The following is a 16,402-nucleotide window of genomic DNA, read 5'->3' as shown; positions in this document are numbered from 1 at the left end:
CAATTAACACGAGTAAGATCGCCATTTAATCAATTATTTACAATTTATTACTTAAAAATGCAGAAACTGAATGTTGGTAAAATTAATAATAATTCAAATAATCAAAATTAAAAATGATGCTCTATGTGACCGCCATTTGTCCGCACAACCATTTGTAGGCGTCTTCTCCATTGCCCAATAGCACTGGATATCTGTCTTTGATCAAGCCGGTTCCAACATTCAAGAAGGTGTTGTTTTAAATGTTCTATATTACGAATTCTTGTTTCGTAGTAAACTGCTTTTTGTAGTTGACTCCATACAAAATAGTCCATAAGATTAAGATCTCGTTTAAAACTATCAGAGAATCTGAGAAATACGATCTTTCACACAATAATCTCTCAGGAGGGACATCATGTCCGTATCTTGCTAATCAATCGTTGTACACTTGAAACAGACCATTTTCGCTGAGCCTAGTTCCTTAGGCCTACAATTTAACGGGCTGATAAAATGGTGCAAATGTTTAATGAAAATCTTGTCTTCGTTCGTTATGCGACCCATTATTCACAAAATGAGAACTCAAAACGGAAGAAAACAAATGATGATAGCACAACAAACGGCTTGGCCTGCTGAACTCGTAAGACCACAATGCTTAGTTCAGCATAAACGATCGATTTTGCACTGCCGTACAAAAAAAAATAATGTTTAATTAATGTTAAAAAATTAAATATTACATTACTTTCCCGGTCTACAAGGACTGTGAAATTTGCCTGTGAAATAAACTTTCAAGTGAAATCATTAGCTACTAGAATATAACCATTTAAATTTTGTGACTTTTTTTCTTGACCCACTATGTAGGCTATATATCTACGTCTGCACCTTTTGAAAGCTACTGATAGGAAAAAATAAACTATATTTATATAAAGCTATAAGAATCCCGTTCTTAAGAAGAGATACAAATATTTACCCCTACCCAGAATGGGACTCAGATCTGTAGCCAAAAATTCTAGCACTGAGTCACACATGCAATAATGCACACGAAATATATTTTTTTTTCTGGGGTACATGACGAGGAAATTGATAAAGGACTATGAAAATTGAGGACTAAATCAATGTAGAAAAAACTTATTGTATGGCAATTAATAAAGATATATGAGATTTAGAATTAGAAGAAAGAAAAAAAAAATTAAAGGAAGTGTAGAATTTAAACATCTAGGAAATAAACTAACAAAAGATGGTAGACATGAAAAAGAAATAATTGAAAGAATAACAAAAAGAAGAGCAACAATAAGTATATTAAGTGGAATTTTATGGGCAAACAATTGAAATATAAATAAAATAAATATAGTGTTTCTGAGAATAAATAGTTGGGTTTTACGAGTTCACTGTGAAGCATGTATTATGTGTAATGGATTGAAAGTGCTTGTAATTAGTTCAGTAACTCAAACAGTTTCCAAATAACGTTAGTAAATTTCAATATAATTACCATTACCAGTACGACAGATGTCTAAGCGAGATTCAATTTCAGCCGCACTCTGACAAGAACATCTGGTGTAATGCTTGTGATTACTTTTCTAATTCTTCGTTTTAGGTAATTAAATTCTCAGTTCTTTCACTGTAGACTTCGTTCTTGACACAGTCCCAAAGGTAGAAGTCCACTGGAGTAAGATCTGGACTTCTAGCGGGCCATGGGATGGATAGGTCCATTTCTGCCAATCCATCGGTCTGGAAATCGTTGATTTAACTCTTCTCATACATGTTTTCGAAACGAGGCGGTGCTCCATCTTGTTGAAAGATGATTTTCAACTCCATTTCCATTTGCTCGATTTGAGGAAACAGGAAATCCTGTAGAATGTCCAGTCTACAATGGAGTTGATGTTTGTTTCAACAAAAAAGAATGGACCAAAAATCTTGTTGTGCATTAGGTCGCACCAAACGTTGACCATAGCAGAATCTCGAATGTGTTCGTGTATCACATGTGGATTTACACAATTGTGCCGATTACATGGAACGTGGCCTCATCGGAGAAGAGGATATTCTCTAGAAATTCTGGTTGATCATCAATTCTTTGTAGCATGGTAGCAGCGAATTCAGCTCTAAGCAACTTATCCTGTGTTTTTTTTTTTGCATGCAAGAGTTGAATTTTTGACTACAGTAGCGATAAGAAGAGATAAGGCAATAATGTGAGCAAATAGGATGAGGATGAAAGAAGGAACCAAAATACAACAAACCTGTCTCTAAACCGCTTTTCCCACCTACAAATCTCAAAGGACCTATCGGTATCGAACCCCAACCATTTTTGACAAGAAGCAGTTTTCTAAATGAACGAGTTGTTACGGCTTTTTTTTTTCTGGAAAAAAATAACTAATTTAAGTTCTTAAGTGATAATTACTGAGGAGAAAAAAATATATATATTTTTTAAACACTTAGGCCGGGAATACACGGACGCGCTGCGACAGTAATGCAACGAGGGTCGAACAGAATTCGAGGCCTCGTTCGCTCGTTTGTACGCAATTTCAAGCACGCGCTGCGGCCAGAGCGCGCACACCTCAAATGTCGCACAGCGATCCGTTTCTTGTCGGTTTTTCTCGCGAACACAAAGGGATTCGTTGCCGCAGTGTGGACGGGTTCGTTGCCGCAGTGTGGACGGGTTCGTTGCCGTTTGTCTCGTGAAGCGCGCAGAGTGGTCTGAAGTAGACTGGACCTCATAAATTATGCCCTGTCTTGTGGAAACCTGGTGATATTGAAAACAACGGAACGTGCCAGTGAATACGCAAGATGAGACAGGGCTCCAAAACGAGCGAAAAAGCAGGTTGGTAGTACAGAACTACTGACAGACGCTGTTGGAATTATGCAAGCCTCTGCTGGGACGTTAATTTTTTTAATTAGTTATTTTGCGACGTTCAATCAACTACTAGATTAGGTTCTATTTAGCGTCGATGAAATTTGTGATAGCGAATTGGCAATTGACGAGATGAGGCCGAGGATTCGCCATAGATTACCTGACATTCGTCTTACGATTGAGGAAAACCTCAGAAAAACACAATTAGTAATCAGCCCAAGCGGGAATCGAACCCATGCTTGAGCGCAATTCCGGATCAGCAGGCAAACGCGCTACCGCCTGAACCACGCCGATGGTTTCTGGGAGGTTAAAGATCACTGTGTGAAGTCAAATCATTTTGTACTTTCTTTTATCGAAAATAATAGCATATCATGCAACTACTAAGAAAGGAATTCAGCAAGCTATCTATGACGTTCAGGTGAAAGCAAAACGAAAATACTCGTTTTGACTACACTTAAATTAGCCTGAGTAGCAGAGTTGGTATAGCGCTGACCTTCTATGCTCAAGGTTGCGGGTTCGATCCCGGCCCAGGTCGATGACATTTAAGTGTGTTTAAATGCGACAGACTCATGTCAGTAGATTTACTGGCACGTAAAAGAATTCCTGCGGGACAGAATTCCGGCACACCGGCGATGCTGATATGACCTCTGCAGTTTGCGAGCGTCGTTAAATAAGTCATAATTTCTTTTTATTTGGCAATCCAATTTCGATTACTCGAAAAAGAAAATGTTTGTAGTTTCATTGTATGTGTTTCTTCATTACAATGCGACTTCGAAATACAGTATTATTGATTTTTCTTTGTGTGATATTTCGAATTTTTTTACCGTAATTCTCTCAATGTCTCATTATTTGTATTGCAATTAAAATATCCCCATTAAAGAAGCACATTATGCTGGTACTATGATTGAACTCATCTTGATATTTTTGTTTAATGCGCTGACAATTGCTGGGCAAACGTCTGGAATTATTTCTCCGATAATCTGTTTTGAAATTCGCAAAAGGTATTGAGGGCTTGTAAACGAATCCCCTGTCTCTAATTTGGTTTTGCGTTTTATTGTTTTTACTAGCCGTACCCGTGCGCTCCGCTGCACCCGTTAGAAATAAATATAAAGTAATTACATAATTAAAATAGGACATTTGATCCAGGGAACATTCGTGTTTGATAGAAGGATAAATCGTTTAATATGTTACTTAATTTAAATTGCATCCAAATAATTAAAATGCGATCATTTTGTTCCATTGGTGCAATGACAATTCCTTTAACATGTTTCTAATTTTTATTACATGCAACCATAGTTTAATGAAGATTGACATCATTTAGATTTAATGTGTATACTTTATTTTACTTGTTATAGGTTTGCATTGAATTATGGTAATAACTTAATTTTAACCCTTGTTTTCTACGTATTCAGTAAATGGCGTTTGGCCCACTATGGTTCTGAACCCTTCAAATAACTTAAATTATATTATATAATATTACATTACATATATTATATTATATTATATTATATTATATTATATTATATTATATTATATTATATTATATTATATTATATTATATTATATTATATTATATTATATTATATTATATTATATCAGAAGTTACTGTAATAACATTATAGCATTATGTCCATGTAGAGAAACTACACTTTCCAATGGTGAAATAATAATTAATTATACAAATCGGTTAATTTAGCTTCCGATATTACTTCATACAAACACAGAAACATTCTCTGTAGGCTATCTTTCATAGCTTTCGATTGTTGCTGTCCAAGGCCCCTTATAGACGAAGTCATTTGTTTTCTATTTCATTATACGGCCTTAGATGGCAGTTATTTTAATTTTAAAACTCATTTATCTCATTAAATATCAGTCCTATCAAAATTTTTCAAGGAATAAAACTTATCGGAAATTATTTGTAAAGAAACTTTTGTTATGTAACATTTTTCACAAAAATCAATAATAAGCGAGATATTTCGATTTATTTAATTCAGGCCCCCTTATAACCCCCCTTTTAAATAATGTATTTTGAATGCCATATAGCCTAAAATCTAAGTTACAACGAACGTAATTTATATTCCAATTTTCATCGAAATCCGTTCAGCCATTATCGCGTGAAAAGGTAGCAAACATACAGACAGACAGACAGACATACAAACAAAAATTTCAAAAAAGCGATTTTCGGTTTCAGGGTGGTTAATTATATATGTTAGGACCAATTATTTTTGGAAAATCGAAAATTACCAGAAAAATTTTGTCTACAGATTTATTATTAGTATAGATATCCAAGAAGGTTAATGAATTATGTACTTTCATTCTTTGAAATGCCAACTTATATGGACAAGAACGTTTTCATTCACATGCACCTTCATTTGATGTCTTATTCCCAAATGAGTTACCCTAGACAACCTATTCAATTACTCCCTCAACTTACTATGCTTCAGCTCCCGAACCACCGCAACGTCCTCCGACTCAAGTCTTCTCAAGCCGACTTTAATGACAAAATCTCCAATCCCATTCTTACTACACTACACCCTTTCACTTTCGGATTTGAATCAAACTCTCTTGGCTCTCCCCAACATCATCCAGCCAAAACTCCGTCCCCAGAATGATAATCACGTAGGCTACTCCGATAGTCAAAACCAGCACGTTTAATGTCTTCTGTTTTTTCTTATTATTTTTAATGAATTGAATAACAATTATTGTAGTATTTGTTGTATATATTTTGCATTCCTATGTTTTATTTTAAAATCATTTTCTTTGGCTTATTTAAAATACTGGCCGTTGACTTCTTGAAATTTTATTGCCCCCAATAAATTACTTAGTCCCTATCCGTTTTCTATACAGCTCCGTACGCCACCGTCGTCGAGGTCTACGTTTCTTCTTGTTCAGAGCCATTACTGCTAAAGCACCAGCATCAGTTAACAAAGCTTCCTCCTTGTCCATTGACGTGCGTTGTGGGTGGCAGGTAAAGGGTGCGTCAGAAAGAACGGATGGATTTCACATGGCAAGAAAATTGTAAAGATTCATCAAATCAAAAATTTATTGTTATCAACATATTCACCAATACATGCAGTTTATTTATGGAAAACAACATTATCCATATGATGTCCTTGGCTTTCAATACAGGCATCGAGGCGTTTTCTGATGTTCGCCATCACTTTCACAGTCATAGCTGGTGCAATTGCCACGATTTCTTCACGAATCGCCGTCTTCAGTTCGTCCAGTGTATGTGATCGATGTTTACAAACTTACGCCTTCAAATGGTCCCAAAAAAGAAGTCGCAGGGCGCGAGATCTTACCGTAGCCTCGGACAATCTCAGTGCAATAGAATTTCGTCCAGGTGATTTCATCTTTAATGTTGAACCTGTGATACGAAATGAAGCCACCCACCGCAAAATTGTATTCCGAGTTGGAATCCTAGCGTGACATCCGATGTCGAAATGAGTCCTGAGTGGCGATCACAGACTCTTCATTTTTCAAAAATGTCTCTACGATGAAAGCACGTTGTACACCAGACCAACACCATATTCTCAACTGAAACTGCATTCTATGGCTGACCCAACGGTCGTGGTCCCCCTCACTATATCTCTCTCCTCGTTGCGTATCCATAGTTTGAAATCCATCCGTTCTTTCTGACGCACCCTTTACAATGGAACTAAAGTCGTGTTCGCGGCTTGCGCGCCCTGCTCAGATGGTTCGTCCCGTGCGCGCAGCTTGCTCGAGACTGCACAATTTACTGCGAGCATGCAATGCAATGCCGCGTTACTGCCGCGGTGCGTCCGTGTATTCCCGGCCTCAGAGGGAATTAAGAAATGTCACATACGAGATTTTACACGGCCCAGTAAATACCATTTAAAAACAGCGTCATGCGGTTGTTGATTACAACATGAAAAGGTTTTCAACACGAAATTTTACACAAAATGAAATACTGATGGTTTTCGTTCTGCACAGGAATTTGTTACATTTGTTCCAATTAAATTTCTGCACATTTAATGGAGAAAACTAAAATTATTTCAATCACTAGCCGTACCCGTGCGCTCCGCTGCACCCGTTAGAAATAAATATAAAGTAATTACATAATTAAAATAGGACATTTGATCCAGGGAACATTCGTGTTTGATAGAAGGATAAATCGTTTAATATGTTACTTAATTTAAATTGCATCCAAATAATTAAAATGCGATCATTTTGGTCCATTGGTGCAATGACAATTCCTTTAACATGTTTCTAATTTTTATTACATGCAACCATAGTTTAATGAAGATTGACATCATTTAGATTTAATGTGTATACTTTATTTTACTTGTTATAGGTTTGCATTGAATTATGGTAATAACTTAATTTTAACCCTTGTTTTCTACGTATTCAGTAAATGGCGTTTGGCCCACTATGGTTCTGAACCCTTCAAATAACTTAAATTATATTATATAATATTACATTACATATATTATATTATATTATATTATATTATATTATATTATATTATATTATATTATATTATATTATATTATATTATATTATATCAGAAGTTACTGTAATAACATTATAGCATTATGTCCGTCTAGAGAAACTACACTTTCCAATGGTGAAATAATAATTAATTATACAAATCGGTTAATTTAGCTTCCGATATTACTTCATACAAACACAGAAACATTCTCTGTAGGCTATCTTTCATAGCTTTCGATTGTTGCTGTCCAAGGCCCCTTATAGACGAAGTCATTTGTTTTCTATTCGTTATACGGCCTTAGATGGCAGTTATTTTAATTTTAAAACTCATTTATCTCATTAAATATCAGTCCTATCAAAATTTTTCAAGGAATAAAACTTATCGCAAATTATTTTTAAAGAAACTTTTGTTATGTAACATTTTTTACAAAAATCAATAATAAGCGAGATATTTTGATTTATTTAATTCAGGCCCCCTTATAACCCTCCTTTTATGTAATGTATTTTGAATGCCATATAGCCTAAAATCTAAGTTACAACGAACAAAATTTATATTCCAATTTTCATCGAAATCCGTTCATCCATTATCGCGTGAAAAGGTAACAAACATACAGACAGACAGACATACAAACAAAAATTAAAAAAAAAAAAAAAGCGATTTTCGGTTTCAGTGTCGTTAATTATATATGTTAGGACCAATTATTTTTGGAAAATCGAAAATTACCAGAAAAATTTCGTCTACAGATTTATTATTAGTATAGATTTATAATCATATTACACTGCTCTCTTAAATTGATTGATCATATCGGAAATTAAATCAATAACTTTCTCGAAACACGCTATGAAATGTTTCATATAAAACTTTATTTTTCGAAAGGATGCAAAAACGAGCAAAATTCTCAATATTCGTAATATCTCAAAGAAACTGAAATTAATTACATTATTTACTGTTCACCTGTATAGTTAAAAGACAGTATTAAGATTAAAAAATATATACAGTGTGGTGTCTTGGAACACGCACCATAGGGATTTCAATGCTAAAGTTTTGTAGAGAAAAAACTTCTGCATCCAATTAAACCAACCTTTAAAACCAATTTTTGGCTGGCGATAAAAAAACTAAAAAAATAATAGAAAATATTCCCGCCACAGAAACTGCACTAATTTTTCATGCATGCTAATCATAGCTGGCCATGGATTAGTAAAAAGAATTGAATGTAAAGATATTGTTGGTTATGGTTCATTTGTTAATCTGAATAAAATGTATTCCATGAAAGAAAATGTTCAAATATTAAATGGTAGGGCCTATTATACTGGAAACAGTACACGTAGAGAATGCAACAAGATATCAAACATGCAGTTAGCAAATATCGGAAGAGAGTTTTATAGTAGACTTGGTTATTGTTTTGCAGCAACATTTTTGTGATTTACTAATTTATCATGAAATAATGTAAACAATGATATTTTCATTGTTAATCTGTAAAAAATGAATTCACATTGATGTCACATTTATTTCTTTCTCCTTTAAATTTTATCATAACCGGTTGGATCCTAAACTATTTTTTAAAACACAAACATAATTATCCATGACCGACTGTAATTTTATTAAGCTTTCATTAAAGGTTGTTATAATTACTTTTTAATTTTAATTAATTCCAAACACACTCATAATTAAAATATTAATTTAATAAAAAAATGGATACAGAATTTTTTCTCTACAAACAACTTTAATTAAATTTTCTTCTTTAATAATTAGGGAAGCTAATATAACAAAATATAAATTTTAGCATGACATCCCTATGGTGCGTGTTTCAAGTCACCAGCGGTGGAATAATCACCCTAAACAAAAACATATCGTTGATGTGATTTGTGAATCTTGATTGACATACCTGCAGAATTGAGACAGGAGATGAACACATAAACAAACACGGGCGTTGTCGCCCATGAGAGGAAGAACCCCATTGCGTCTTCTTCCTATACTAGTTCGCAAGCAACCTCAATGCGATGCCATCCGAATTGTTGTGGGCATTGACTTGTGTGCAACGGCGCTTATATAGGAGGCCGTGGCGGTCCTGTTATACCGCCTCACGTAGAGGACTCCCAACATATGCAGACCAGTGGTAAAGCAATTAACAAGAGCGGGATTTTATCGATATATTGTCATTTATAGACACATGATCTTCGAAGGAGCCGTCAATGGATAGACTGATATAAGAACGTGCGTTAATACGTAGTTCATTTGACGCACCTTTACGGTTACAGAAGATATTAAACGCGATTAAATATTGACAAGACAATAATGGGATAATGACAATGATAATAGCAGGAAAATTCGGAGCTCAGATGAAAGATGTCCCATAGCCTCAATATTCACTAGGTACAACCCTTTTAGAACGTCGCTCGCTTTTGCCAGAAACAATAATTGGTGATAAATTAGTTCTGATAATAAGAATAGTTTTAGGCCTGCTTTAACAATTTATGTTCTCTGAAATAATTTTATATTACTATTCTAACAAAATAGTAGGCCTAATTGGTTATTTCAGTTCTTTTTACAATTTTAACAAAAATATTGAGAAATAAATATAGTACATGGAAACAACCCTCTGTATATTAAATGCTAATTCCTTCATAATCATAAAAAATAATAATTTAATAAAAATTCCAATAAAATACTTACATGATAAATAATTTGAGTAGCTTAATATCAAAGACGGACATCTGACCTCAATCGAAATTTATGTAGCTGTGGTTTTTTAGATAATTTTTCATGCTCTTTCCAATTATAGTGAAACCATATGCAAACTCTAACACTACATTTATAAAATAAATTGTGTTAAACATTACAAAAACACTGTGAATTAAAAAATTGCCTCTAGATCAAAACTAAGGAGACGACAGATGTCCGTCTTTGATATTAAACTACTCATTTATAACCTAATAATTTTTTTAACAAACTTAAATTGATAATCATTTTAAAACCAACACGAATGAAAAATAATTGAAATTATAAAAATATATTAAAGACCTTATCCACCATAACATTTATATTAATAAGATAAAAACTAAAAAGATAGAAATATAGAATACTAATAAATTAATTAAATTCATTTTTTTATAAACCAGATACCATTGAAGTCGAATAACATATTATCACCCCTAGTAATTATTAATAAACATCAAAAAGATACTATAGCAGCTTACATTTCCATTTCGCGTGACTACGAACACGCCTTTTGCGTTGGATTTCTTTTTTAAAAATTCAAAAATTCTTGAAGCAAGATTCTACCATTCTTACATAAAATTCGTGAAAAAAAGGAGAAAAGCAAGGATATGGGAAATGAGAAAGGAAGTCAGAATAAGAGAAATAGAAGAATACGAAAGATGAAGATGAAGTAGGTAAAAAAGAAAAGGGATGAAAGGAAAAGAAGTTCGATAGTTTGATGAGAAAAATAAAAGTATAAAAAGAAGATAATATATAAAAGAAGTGCTAGAAGTAAGAAATAGAGTAAAGATAAGAGAAGTGGAAAGAGGGAACTGAAGGAAAAGGATGAGAAAGAGGAACTCCTGGCTAATAAGAATAACAAATAAAAGAATGGTCTGTAATTGGTTTGGTGTTTGGCAGTAGAGGTTCTATTGCAAAATTCACATGGAATTATCTTAAGGAACTTCACATTCCTTTTGATTATGTAATGTCTGTCCTTATAAATATTATCAAGGATTCTCTTCAAATATTACATCATCATCTGTATTTCAATTAATCTACTTATATTATTTTCCTTCAATAATTAACTTTCTTTTTTCTTTAATGTATCACATCACATTATACTGTACCTGTTTATTGTATTCAGGACCCTTGTGGTCACTCAGATTCTTTGAGTCTTTAATGAATAAATAAATAAAGAAAATGGAAGATGAGAAAAATAATAGGAATAAAAATTAGTAAGACTTTGGTGCTTATATGGTGGTGGTGGTGGTGGTGGTGGTGGTGGTAGTGGTGGTGGTGGTAGTGGTGGTGGTGGTAGTGGTGATGGTGGTGGTGATAAAGATAAAGATAAAATTTCCTTTACACGGTCATCAGTTAAAAATAAACGAACTCCTCGTTCGGTGAGTATGCATAATTACTAGACAGTTAAGGGTAATCGAACATGAGTCCGTTTAATGGATTAATAACACGTGCTACCTTCTTCCTTTGTCTTTGTTTTACCTCTCCTTTTGATACCGACATAGTAGTCAAAGCAGTTTAGGGGAGGTTATCGCACTCCCAATAAAATAGAGTCGTAACTCGAAAATTGCTATTTGTAAAAATATGCAATTTCCTAGTGAAATACTGCTGTAAAAATATTTTAATAAATAGATACCAAAAGCTTTGATAATTTACTATTTTATTGTTATAACTTTATACCTCCAACTAGTAAAACAACGTTGAAAATAATTTACGAAAGTAGTTTGTGATTTTCGACATACAAAAATATTTTGTGCGAGATCGTGCGTATTTGCTTGCTTTCCGCACAAAACCAATACGCGGTAAGTGTGAAATACCACATTCAGTATTCCCAACGTAACACACATAACAATTTCCCTCTTCTTACCGCTTAAGCGCCATATTCATTTTACTGCTTTAGGCTTTTAACATATTATTTTTTGAGACGTTTAACATAGTAATAATTATAAATTGGAAACTTACCACTGCAATTTCACCTAAATAGCACTGTTAATTATTGTTTTTAAATATTTGCAAAAATTAAGTAAACTCTACAACACCACAAAAGTTACTGCATTTGTAATGCAAGTAACATTAAGGAAGCCGTGAAAAAATCAACAAGATTCCAGATGCCGATGTTATTACTGCAATATGTTATATAAATAATATTGTTAAAATATTAACCGCTTGGATGGAAGCGCTAACCACTAGATCCCTCTGCAATATCTGCTTTGTACTCTACAAATCATGACCTTGATGGAGATCGAACCCGGGCCACCTGAATGCACCAGCACGCTAGTGCTGAGCCATTTATTGGTAAGAGAATCCGAAGATAACGTATTCCGCAGTCCTTTTGTCTACCACAACTTTATACGGCGTTTCATAATATGTGAGATCTAATTCAAGACAGGTTAACAAAGAGTGTTAATTGATGTCTTTGATTCCAACTTAGAGTTGTTTTTGTGTTCCGGCAATACTCCATATGAAGGCCCTAAATGAGCTTCTTGTATATCGATTGAAGGCCTGAAGCACCACGTTATTGACCTTCTGACATGTTCAAAAATTCAAGATGTCTGTCGATTTCGTTGGCAACACTTTTCAACAAGTTATTAAAGCATTTCAAAGTTCTCAGTAAATCTTGAATAAACACTGAAATTAGATAAGTTCACAAAAATAAAAATTACATAAATTCAGAATCGGGAAGCGTGTAGATCAGACATCATTTTAAATAAATAAATATGGGAATGCCTGTTATTATTCGGTTGAGAAGCTTTTGTCACCCAGTCTGCTGTCAAAAAAGCTGAAGGTTAGAATTTATAAAACAGTTATATTACCGGTTGTTCTGTATGGTTGTGAAACTTGGACTCTCACTTTGAGAGAGGAACAGAGGCTAAGGGTGTTCGAGAATAAGGTACTTAGAAAAATATTTGGAGCTAAGAGGGATGAAGCTATAGGAGAATGGAGAAAGTTACACAACGCAGAACTGCACGCATTGTATACTTCACCTGACTTGATTAGGAACATTAAATCCAGACGTTTGAGATGGGCAGGGCATGTAGCACGTATGGGTGATTCCAGAAATGCATATAGAGTGTTAATTGGAAGACCTGAGGGGAAAAGATCCTTGGGAAGGCCGAGACGTAACTGAGAGGATAATATAAAAATGGATTTGAGGGAGGTGGGATATGATTGTAGAGACTGGATTAATCTTGCTCAGTATAGGGTTTATGTGAGGGCGATAATGAATGTCCTGGTTCCTTAATGGCTATTTGTAAGTAAATAAGTAATTTAGAAGCGTTGCGATTTTATTCAAATTTTACATAAACTATTTGTATTACTTTTAATTTTTGAATCCGTCCATCATTGAAGAACTGTATAGAAATAGCAAATTAAATCTTCTGGGTTCCGATCATCTTACCTCCGGCGAAAAGTTGTCAGCTAAATGAAAAACGTAATGCTTGGAAGAAGGAGGAATAAAGAGATTAGAACACAAAGCAAACAAGGCAAGTCAATGGTCACATTTTTAAGAAAGCTTCGCTTGGACTTCGAAATTTGGTGTTGGTGATGGTGTGATCGTAGTGATGGTGATGGTAACGTTATTGGTAATTATTATGGTGGTAACTATGACTGTGGTGAAGATAGTGGTGAATATAGTGCTTTAATAGTGATGAAGGCCACCGACTTAGCTCAGGTGGTAGACACATTTGTCTAATGATCGAGAGTTGCTCTTCGGAGTGGGTTCGATGTCCGCTTGGGCTCATAACCTGGTTGGATTTTATCCGAGGTTTTTTCAACTGTAAGACGGATAACAGGTAATCACATGGGGAATTTCCGAGCTCGTCTCTCCAAATATCATCTTGCTACCACCAATTCTATAGGCACTAAATAATATATTAGTAGATATATAGCCCTTTGAAGGGTCAAGACCGACCAACCGACTGGTGTCCTCATGTCCACATGCCGAAGCAGAGGTGGACGATCATCCAACCAGAATGGAGGTTAGCACGATGATCCCCCCAGCCGTTATAGCTGGTTTGATTAGTAGATATAAAGTCGTCAAATAACTAACAAAAATAGTAATAGTAGAAATTGATAGTTATGGTAGACGTGGTACTGCGATAATGGTGGTGTCAGCAGTGGCGGTAATATAGTGGTATTGGTGGTGGTAGTAGTTATCAGTGGCGAAGCTAAGATGTAAATACTGGGTGGACTGAAAAAAATCTGCTTACCTTATATATTTTTATACGGTAAATGTTTATCGGCTTTTCTATTAAACTATTGTTTGTGACACAGATCCCATAAGAAGAATATGACCACCCATTTTCTCCCCCAAACAGAATAAGATATAACAATATAACGTGTTTGTCTCAGAGCACCATGTTAGCCAAGGATCATTCTTACACCACGAAAATTCAAAATTTCTATATTGTCTTCCTTCATCAGCTACTTAAATATATATTAATTTTATATCTTAGTACGAGAGGATCAGATATTTGCAATAATTTTTGTTTTATGATTGTTATTAATTTACTATTTTGGGAGATATGTGCAACGGATTTAGAATTTCATTTTGTTAGTTATTTTGGTGTCTATCTTCTATTTTCGTAAGCACGTTTTATACAACCAACTAAAATGTTTTCTCTTTCAATTCTACAAATAAATAATAATGACCTCAATACTCTCTCAGTAAGAACCATTTTACATAAAATTAATATGTAACATACACACACATATGCACTGTTGATTAAACTAACACTCAACAATACAGCCCATTCATAGAACACCAACGTAGCGCAACGTATTATTGTGACGGTAGGCTACAAAGCTAGTCTTGTTTAGTACGGAGATGAAGCGAATCCATACCCCTTCCCCGGTTCTCCATCACGCTTACGAGTCAAAATCGCAGCCAGGACTTTAGAGGTTTGTGGCCACAAGCCTCGGCTCGCACTCAACTCTCGGAACTTAGAATGATTGCCAACAGTGAATTTAATTATATATAAGGATCGGAGTTGAACCAAGTGTTACCAAAAATCGTTATTACGAACTTATAGACCTACTGTTACTAGGTATAATAACTCAAATTTTTTGGGTAGACAAAGCCTCGAAAGTCTCTTAATGATAATGATGTTGACGCAAATTGCAGCGGTATTCAAAGAAAAGGGAAACCGGCCTACATGTTACTAGACAGAAGGCCATCTAGTGTGAAGTTAACCCTTAACTTGGCAAAGCTTCATTTCTCACACTAGTTTATTAAACCGTGTCGGACCGTAAAGAAAACAACTATCGCAATGTCTATATTTTTATATGTGTACAATATTATAGTATTGTGAAATTTTAATTTTCCTACCAATTTTTTTCTATTGTTCTATTAAAATTATAGCATATAGCCTATTAACCTGTTGTATCCTATAGGACACATTGCCAATTTAAGGGCTAATAAAGAAAAAATAAATGAGGAAAGAAAAATATATTAGAAAACTAGCCGTACCCGTGCGCTCCGCTGCACCTGTTAGAAATAAATATAAAATAATTACATAATTACTGTAAAATAGGACGTTTGATCCAGGGAACAACTTTTATAACAGCGCAAGATAATCTGCTTCGCTCATTACCCAAGTTTTTTGCATTGCATTTATTGCATATATAATTTTATGTATTTTAACACGATTCAATTGAGCATAGTTAAAATTTGAATTATAAAATAATGGATTGCTAAGCTAACGTACTATTACTGCATACTAAATCAATACACTCTCGTTGTTCGTTAATTCTCTGAGATTAAAATGAGTGTACATAAATATTATTTTAAGAAATACAGAAAACGAATGTACAAAATAGCCTATCAAATTTTCTGTGCATAAGAAGCTATTTTAATCTTACCTGTCCTCGATTTACTCAGACGTTACTGTAATAACATTATAGCATTATGTCCCATCTAGAGAAACTACACTTTCCAATGGTGAAATAATAATTAATTATACAAATCGGTTAATTTAGCTTCTGATATTACTTCATACAACACAGAAACATTCTCTGTAGGCTATGTTTAATAGCTTTCGATTGTTGATGTCCAAGGCCCCTGTTTCGATTGTTGTTGTCCAAGGCCCCTTATAGACGAAGTCATTTGTTCTTAATTCATTGCACCGTCTTAGATGGCGTTATTTTAATTTCAAAACTCATTTATCTCATTAAATATCAGTCCTATCAAAATTTTGTAAAGAATAAAACTTATCGGAAATCATTTTTAAAGAAACTTTTGTTATGTAACATTTTTCACAAAGCAATAATAAGCGAGATATTTCGATTTATTTAATTCAGGCCCCCTTATAACCGCCCTTTTAAATAAAGTATTTTGAATGCCATATAGCCTAAAATCTAAGTTACAACGAACTTAATTTATATTCCAATTTTCATATAAATCGGTTCAGCCATTA

The 16,402-nt window shown here is 34.1% G+C and overlaps 1 protein-coding gene across 2 annotated transcripts in view; it reads right to left on the bottom strand.

Moving 5' to 3' along the window:
- LOC138700363 (uncharacterized) overlaps positions 1-16,402 on the bottom strand; it is a 60,976-nt gene that overhangs the window by 9,411 nt on the left and 35,163 nt on the right. The window contains exon 1 of one of the 2 annotated variants that reach the window (XM_069826947.1): positions 9,157-9,313. The exons of the other annotated variant lie outside the window; for it this stretch is intronic. Coding sequence (XP_069683048.1) covers positions 9,157-9,229 — 73 coding nt within the window. The 5' untranslated portion in view covers positions 9,230-9,313. Of the gene's footprint in view, positions 1-9,156; positions 9,314-16,402 lie in introns of those variants that run through there. 2 annotated transcript variants of the gene reach the window in all.

Source organism: Periplaneta americana, chromosome 5, assembly GCF_040183065.1.
Source record: "Periplaneta americana isolate PAMFEO1 chromosome 5, P.americana_PAMFEO1_priV1, whole genome shotgun sequence".
NCBI lineage: Eukaryota > Metazoa > Arthropoda > Insecta > Blattodea > Blattidae > Periplaneta > Periplaneta americana.
The sequence above is the reverse complement of the archived record's forward strand: the minus strand, read 5'-3'. Positions and strand labels throughout refer to the sequence as shown.